The sequence below is a fragment of the Malurus melanocephalus genome, unplaced genomic scaffold (genome assembly GCF_030028575.1).
Source record: "Malurus melanocephalus ecotype Western Australia unplaced genomic scaffold, MMel_1.1 scaffold_26, whole genome shotgun sequence".
NCBI classification, from domain to species: Eukaryota; Metazoa; Chordata; class Aves; order Passeriformes; family Maluridae; genus Malurus; species Malurus melanocephalus.
In genome coordinates, this window is record NW_026623258.1 from 2672875 (window position 1) to 2681170 (window position 8296).

The window sequence follows — 8296 nt, forward strand, 5'->3', positions numbered from 1 at the left end:
TCCTGTCCTTCCTAAAGAGCCTGTATCCTCCCATTCCAACACTCCCGTCCCAGAAGCCATCCCACCATGTCTCCATGATGCCAGTGAGATCATAGCCCTGCAGGCATGCGCTCTTTGCTTCATTAATCTCAATCATGCCTGCCTGGTGTAATGGATCAGGGTTTTGTGGAAAACCAATGCTGGAATTGATCCTGTGAATGTTGCAGCAGCTCTGTGGGCCCACAGAATTACATAAATTATCACACATCCTAGCCTGAAATAATTATCACAGCTGTCTGAGCAGCCTTTTAGGAGAGATTTAATTAGCTTCACCTTTGATAATGAATAGGGAGCTGAGATGGAAGGAAGCAGCTGTCAGCACACCATTTGTCTTTTTCCAGTGCTGAAAAAGGTGTCAGCAGCAGGATCCCAGTTCTGCTGCTCTGTGATGGCAGATCCGGTGTGCTCCTTCTTAGGATTACACTGATAACACTTTCCAGGAGCATTATATTTTTAAAGGTTGAGGCTGTTTGTGAAACTGCACCCCAAACACCTTTCAGTCTATAGAGCTTCTTGAGCAGGTTTGTCAGCTACAGATTTGCCAAGGAACTGTTGCCATTCTTAAAGCAGAAAAAGTTTGTGTGTTCTTCTTTCAGCAGGCATTAGCAGATGCTGAATTCAGAGTGTAACACATCTTCAGCCTGTCCAGGYTGAAGGTATGTGGGGCACCATCTCCAGCACCAAAGCTCACCATCCTGAGAATATGAGAACAGCACTATAGTTAGGAAAAAAGCTTTGAGAAACTCCAGAGGGTTTAAATGTAGATCATTTGGGGAGAAGGTTATTTGGGCAATGTATGCAAAGAAGAGAACATTGCAATAACTGAGTCAGAAGTTTTCTGACCACTCCTGTGCACTTTCTCTTGCTTGCTATGACCAAGCTGTGGGGAAAGGTCCTTGGTTTGGCTGCAGTAGGTTACAGAAAAACAGATTTGTCTGTGATGGTTTTTCAAGCATTTATTTTTTTCATTCCTGGGATGTATTGGGATGCTGCTTAAAACCCTGGAAAGCTATAAAGTAAACTTGCCAACAAAACAGGAAGTTTTTTGCTAGACTGGAAACATTAATCCTTTCCCATTAATCCTTTCCCATTAATCCTTTCCCTACCCTTAAGAACATGTATGAGTTTTATAGAATAATGTGGAGAGGTGACCTGGAGCCGTAGTGTAGCAAGAGATGCTTTTGCTGGGCTTGAGACCCACCAGTTTTCAACCATCTCGCCCCAGGGCRTTCACATTTTTGACAGATACCATCAGCTCAAGGGGCAAAAGCTGCCTATTCTCCCCTGCCCCAGCTGTGCCTTTGGCTGGTAATTGAGGAACTTTGGAGAGAGGCAAGAGACAGAGGTTTGAACTTTTCCAGACTGGAAAAATTGACTTGTCTCATTTGCCAGGTGAGTGCTGTAACCAGCAGGCTGATTTCCTCAGAGGCCTTCTTGTGGGATTTACCTGCACTGATGAGCCTGTACTCTGGCACTTGGCCAGGCTGCATCCATGCTGTTGGACTCTCTGCAGCTGCAGAACAAGGGGACTGTGTGCAGCTGCCTCCTGGSAATGGTCTCTGTCCTGTGCCAGCTTCGAGTTGTGCAGGAGACTTTTTTGGAGGAGGGCTAATCTCTCCCAGACCAAAGCCATGCCAGTGGTTCTTCTAGCATTTAAACAATACAGACTGTCACATTCCAGTGTCCAGACATATTTCCTGGCCCTGGTTAAAATACCACTGTGAATTTATCTGTRATGGATTGTAGGGGAAAGCTGAAGCAGAAGCAGAAGATCCCTCCTTCACAGACCCCAGTGCCTGGCATTCCTGGGGTTAAGTCCAATCTGTATCTTTTTCCTGGGCCTTGCTGGACATCACACTGTCTGCTGACCATAGCAGGAGTGATGGGCAGCAGATACTTTGAAGTCTCCTGCCTAATTTTGGGCACAAGTCTTTTCTCAAGTTGTAGATGTGATACTRCACCATTCCCTGAGGCTTCACTAAGGTATCTCATGTACTTGGAATTAACACCAGACAAAATAGAGATAATAAGATAGGGAAAGATGAAAGTCTGTTCTGCAAGAGCTGCAGTTAGTWGTGCAACTGAGCTTCAAGCATGAGCCTTTTGGATACTTTAACAAATTACAGCAGTCTTTGTCTCTTGCTTTCATTACAGATTCTCCTCATTAAAGCATTCCCAGCAAACCGATGTCCCTGTCCCCATCGTGTTGTACATGCAAATAGYCATTCCTGTCCCAAAGATCTGGTCCAGAGAGATTGGACAAAGTTCAGAGAAGTGGCATCTAAAATGTTGATGTTCTTGTGGCAGCTGCCTCTGTCTCCAAGTCAGAACTCGTTTACTGTCTGGAAGTCCACATGCCAGCAGTCATGAAGGGCTTTGTGACAGCCTTTCTTCAGTAAGGGCTTTGATTGCTTTCTCTGTCAGAGAGTATTTCCACCAATAGAGKCTGTGAATCAGCACAACAATGTGGCAGGAATTTTAAACAATGTGGCGCTGCTTTTCTTTTACAGAAAAAGAAGAGMCTAATTAAAGAATGATTAATTACATGGATTCTGTGCCTGATTGTCTATAAAAAGATGGGGTAGGAAGGTTCCTTTAATCTTGTTTCAGAATAGTTGCTTGATTTTTTTCTTCCTCCTCCTGGCCTGGAGTTAAATATGGCGGTRGTTATGCACTGTAACAATTCATTTGCTTTCAAGAAATAGAAGTCCTTGTTTCTATCTCTGCCTGAGGCATTTTGCATTTTACCTCTTTGGTTTTGCAAAGATGGTTGTGTCTCACATGATCAAACAGCAGTGGATCAAACAGCTTGCCTAGCACTGCAGCACTGAAAAGCAGGTTTTGAGACAAAGACCACATATTATCTGTTGTGTTTTCTCTAAGAGACTTCTGTCTAACCAAGGTCTTGAAAAAATCCAGGACAGAAAAAGGAAATTACATCATCAGCTTCCAGACTTTCTCCTGCAGAATCTTTGGCTTAAAAGCAGAATGCCAAAACCCCCATGCCCTAAAGACCCCCACACACTACTAGATTGGATCTTTTGGGGGTATTTTTTTGGCTGTGCTCAGTGGTTTTGTTGYTATGATTAGCACAGAAACAAGTAGAGAATTCAAGAATTTGTACCATCATATGCAGTTATTGAGCTGGATTTACTGCTGCCCTTTCTGGGTGGTGCACCTAGTTTAAAATCATGTTTCCTYCATGTGATCTCTATGACTATTGTGTATTGTTCCTCTGGTTATTATGTTTTCTGTTATTTAAGAACCAAAACCTTATGACATGGAYACTGATTCATTCAGTAGTTGTTTATGCCAAGGAGGGAGGCTTCAGAAATACCAGCCCTAACAAGTTTTGTTTATTAATCAGCAAAGAGAACAAGAACATGTCTTGGCAATGTGATCACAGGTGTCATATCTCTTGGATATCAGAGCTCTCAACAAACAGAAAGGCCTGGGCTTAAATGAAATTAATTTATTTGTAAATGAGGAATTCAGAAATACATTGAGTGTGTTTTGTAAGTTWAGTAGGATATGTCACCCACAAGGAATCATGGAAAATAAAAGACATCAGAAATCTTATATAAATAAAAGAGAATTTAATCTCTAGAATTACTTAGAGGATGAAATTTGAGGCGCTGCCTGCTGGAATATCACAGGTGGRGTTCAAGGTGCAGAACTCTGGGGCAGTGAATGGCTCTGTCCATCATTTGGTCTGTTCAGGTGTTTCCTAGTTTCAGATATCAGTGTTCATGCTATTGATTTTACGAGAGTACCCTTGATTAAAAGTGATTCCTTTTAGATTCCCTTTGGGAGTCACAAAAAGATCTGTGTTACTTCAGGAATAGTTTTACCTTAAAGGGTTATGACCATCTGTACAGTGGATAATTTAGGCTTATCCTTGTTGAGTTCATGGCTGGTTCATGGTGGATGTAGTTTGTCTCAGCCTGAGCAGTACAGTTTAAATTCCTCACAGCTTTTAATGAGGGTGAACTCAGAAAAGAAACCTTTGAAATCATGCAGTTTATCTTAGTSAGGGGCTGTAGCTCTTGAAGTACCTATGGTTTTAACATTCAAACCACATTCACTGGGGAYGAAGGAGTAAATTGTCTCAGAGAGGTTGGTTCTTCAGTTAATCATGTTCCCTGTGGTCCTGGGCAATTGCCTGATCAGTTGCTTCCCAAATGATAGCAAAGCTCAGCTTTACTTTAACTGTCTGTGGAAAGCCCTACCAATTGTACTGCCAGGTTGTAGAGGCATTTACAGTATCTCTCCTAGGGCTACTGGTGAACAGAGAGAAAGGAGGAATCACTGTMTCATTTAGGAAACAGAAGTTATCCCAGTGGTTTCACAGGAGTCTGGGTAAATCCCTAAAGATGCTTCATTGCCTGGCAGTGAGGAAGTTATAAATGGGATATTAGGAAAGGGCTTTTCACCCAGAGAGTGGGTGGGCACTAGAACAGCTCCCCAGAGAAGTGGTCACAGCACCAGGCTGAGAGAGTTCAAGAAGCATTTGGACAATGCTCTCAGGCACATGGTGTGATTCTTGGGGTGTCCTGTGCAAGGCCAGGAGTTGGACTGGATGATCCTGATGTGTCCCTTCCAACTCAGGATATTCTGTGATCCCCTGATTCTAATGACTAAAGGGAAAGGAGTGACAGAACCAAAAAATACATGACATGAAATGACTCATTTGTGAGTGACTACTATGGGGCATGTAGGAGGAGAAAATAAAAAGGCACCTTAGACTTTTATACATTACCCTGTTCCAGTGAGTGGAGCAGCTGGAGGGACTTCTTCTTTTTCTTTCCTCCACATTTTGACTTTCCAAAGGCCAACAGCTCTTGGAGTCACAAGACAATCTGTTATAAAGACAGTGTTAAAATCTTTACAGTGCATGTGGAAACAGAGTTAGGCACACACAACCTGCTGTGTCTCTGATAAGGTCAAATAATGCAGGTAGAAATTACCCTGAACTGTTTGAGGTGTTCTGGGTTATTTCACTAGGAATTAGAGGAAAACTGTCACCAAAAGGAGTTGTTGTGTATGGTCTTAGGTTGCAAAAACTTCTTCAGTTTCCCAGAACCAAATGTGAACAGAGAATTTTAAAATCCATTAGTGTTTCTTGTTTCTCATCATTGAGTGTGGGGATGCTCAGTCTCAGTTTTGGGTGACAGGAATGAAGAGGGAACAGTGCTGAATGTGGAAAATTTTACTTTCCCATGAAAATTTATGGGGAAGTAAATCATGCTGTCACAAATCAAAAACATCTGTTTCCCAAAATAAAATAAAGTTCCTTTTTTCTAATAATTGCAAATTGCCTTTAATTTAGACATTTGAAAACATACTGTAGAATTAATTAACTTGTACAGTGAACTGAAAAAMCACATTATAAGAAAGATGGTTCTGACAGAAACTTCTATGGAGAGAGAAATATATCAGAGGAGATCCTTTCCTGCAGAAAATTTTGTTTTGAAAGGTTGCATTTTCTTACAAAACAGAAAGCAGTTCAGAAATTCCCAAGATGCTACTGATGTTTTCTTTTCATTCCAGAGTTGAAGATGATTTTGAGAAACTCTTGGAAGTTACCTCTAAACCAAAACCTAAGGTTCCACCAAAACCACCACTGCCTCAGAAGCCAGCAGTTGCCCCCAGGAGCACTAATTCACCTTCACTGGCAAAGCAAAAGGAAAACAAGATTCAGACAATGAATGAAGTGGACATTCTGCAGTATATCCAGGAAAATGAATCTATCAACAACCAGGATACCAGTCTTTTTTGAACATATGTATTTTTAAAATGTGGTGATGCCTTCTTGGCCCCAAYTCCCAGTGAGCTCCAGTGACAGCAGCAAGAATTGACCAGGTGTTTTTACTGTCACAGTGCTCATTTCTGTACCAGGATAGAGAGAGCAGCAAGTTTGAGTAGCTGAACCTCCATCTGAGATTTTCAGAGCAGTGCAGCAGTGATGTAATTTTGCCTTAGATTTTTAGGGTTTTACAGGGAATGTTGACAAGGATGCAGGACTGCAGATTGTTTACTGCAATTTTAGTATCAACGTAGTACAGTTTTGGCCAGTTGATTGAAAATGTTGTGTGCATGATGACTGTGAATAATGTCCAACAAATGGTGTGAGGCAAGATAGGATGCTGTTCCTGTMATTTTTAAATAGTGCATTTCAGCTCACTGGAAGGGCTATTTTGCTTTTATCCAGTGCATTTTTGTAGCAGCCTTTTCCTCCCTGACTGGTATTTTGGTAATTTTTAACAGGAACTGCTAAATATAGTTAACAGTTCCTCTGTATTTCAGTGGAACACTGAAATCCCAACTAAGYCTGACAATCTGCTGCCTTAATTGCTGCACAAATGCCAACTTGTAAGAGAACTTCAGGCCTGCAAAGACCACACTWTGCCTCTCTGACTCCTGGGGAACATAGCAAATGACTGAGGGTGGCYGAGAACATTCTCCAGACATAGATGGAGGTTGCAGTACATGGGAGGTTTGGGTGCTGTARGTCTCCTGTGAGCTCCAGATTCACAAGGGCTAATTTTTTCCAGYCAAGTCTTCCTGAGCTTCCACTGTAATTAGTGGAGAGAGATTTTTCCAGGAGTTGATTCAGTGCAGGTGTGTTAATGGAGGAGCTCTGAATTGCTCTCTGGAGTCAAYTCTTTCTCTCTTGTTCCTTCACTTATCCCAGAACTTTAAAAACCAGCCATAGTGGTTAATTCCACTAAGCTAAAACGAGTTTTTGTGATAAGACAGTGGTCTGTTTTTCACCATGCAGTGGTTAAAACARGAGAGGACAAACTTGGCATTATCTAGAGGGGAAAAAATAGGAAAAAAAATATCCTGGAGAATTTTTAATATGCAGGAAAAGAAAAGCATGATAGAATAGGCATCCAAGACTTTCCCTCTTCTTGTCCGACTTAGGCACTCTGGTCGAAGATACTGAATGTACAACTGATGTGGGTTGATACCTGCTGTCATACAGAAGGAGATTGCTGAACTCATTCCATGTGTGATCTAGCCAGAGATGAAGACAAGCTTCCAAGARGGAAAATTTTAATATATTTAAGCCATATTATTATCCCAATATTTGCCTTTCTAATATAGAATAAAATTAATAGAAAGCATTATATATTTTTAATAATGAAATTATTTCTATTAGCATTTCTTTTTTAAGCCAATGGAAAATATTATAAAGGTATTTTGCTTTGATGGGACAGGTAAAATATAACCATTGGTTGTCCTTTGTGTATGGTATGTTTTACTGTAATAAAACATTTTGCTAATGTGCAGGTGTTACTGTTGTTGTTCTCCAGGTTGTACAGTAGCAGCAAAGAATGGATTCTGTTTAGCTCATGAGGAGTGTTGCATGGTGTGAAAGTGTAAATAGATATGAAAACAAAAATGTAGCTGCACTCATTTCCTTTGAGGGCAGCTGAAGGTAGATCCAAAGGAACTGCCTGGTCCTGTCTGTTCCCACAGTGCTCTGGTGCAATTTGGAGTCTTGTTTATCCCTGCAAAAGGGGAATAAAAGCAGTGAGGAGAAAATAAATACYTTGCCCAAGAACAGGCAGGAAATAGCAAGCAGGATAAATTAATTCAGGGCAGCCTTCCTGTTGCACTCCCTGCTGTCATGAACAAGCACTGTRTATTTAACTGAGGGCTCAGGGAGCATCATCCCCATTTTACTCAGCACTGTTTGGGGACACGGTTCACATTTCTGTGTTTTTGGACTACAGCCCATCACATAGCCTGAACAGTGCTAAAACTTCCAATCTGCAGGCCATGGATTTAATGATCAGTAGACTGAGTGCAGTTCTTCACCCTCCTTGAATGGGCAAGGAAGATTTTGCCCCACAGCTTTCCCTAAAACTGTCAAGTTACAAAAGCACAGGGAAGGAAGAMGTGTTAATTGTTTCCTGTGCTAGATTTTTAAGATTATATTGAGATTCCTGCTTTACTTCAGAAAAAAACCAAAAAACAAACAAAAAAAACCACCCTAGCATTCCTGTCAACGTACTAATATAAAAGGATCCTTCATAAACCCTGATGTTATGCATTTGTTTTACAATGCAAATGTCTAATTGCAGTCGTATTTTTGGCCACTAAGAGGTGTGTTACAATCCTTGAATACATTATATATAATGAATCATAATTRTACAAGTGAAGCATGTCAGGAAAATGTAGCCCAGAAAAATTGAACATACTATTAGAAATGACATGGGGAAACTATACAACATACTTTGCATCCTGC

The 8296-nt window shown here is 41.1% G+C and overlaps 1 protein-coding gene across 1 annotated transcript in view; it reads left to right on the forward strand.

Moving 5' to 3' along the window:
* HS1BP3 (HCLS1 binding protein 3) overlaps nucleotides 1-7350 on the forward strand; it is a 50668-nt gene extending 43318 nt beyond the window's left edge. Inside the window, exon 7 of the mRNA XM_057390436.1 lies at nucleotides 5590-7350. Within this exon, the coding sequence (XP_057246419.1) occupies nucleotides 5590-5818 (229 nt within the window). The 3' untranslated portion in view covers nucleotides 5819-7350. The remainder of the gene's footprint in view (nucleotides 1-5589) is intronic.
* Nucleotides 7351-8296: the final 946 nt, after the last annotated feature.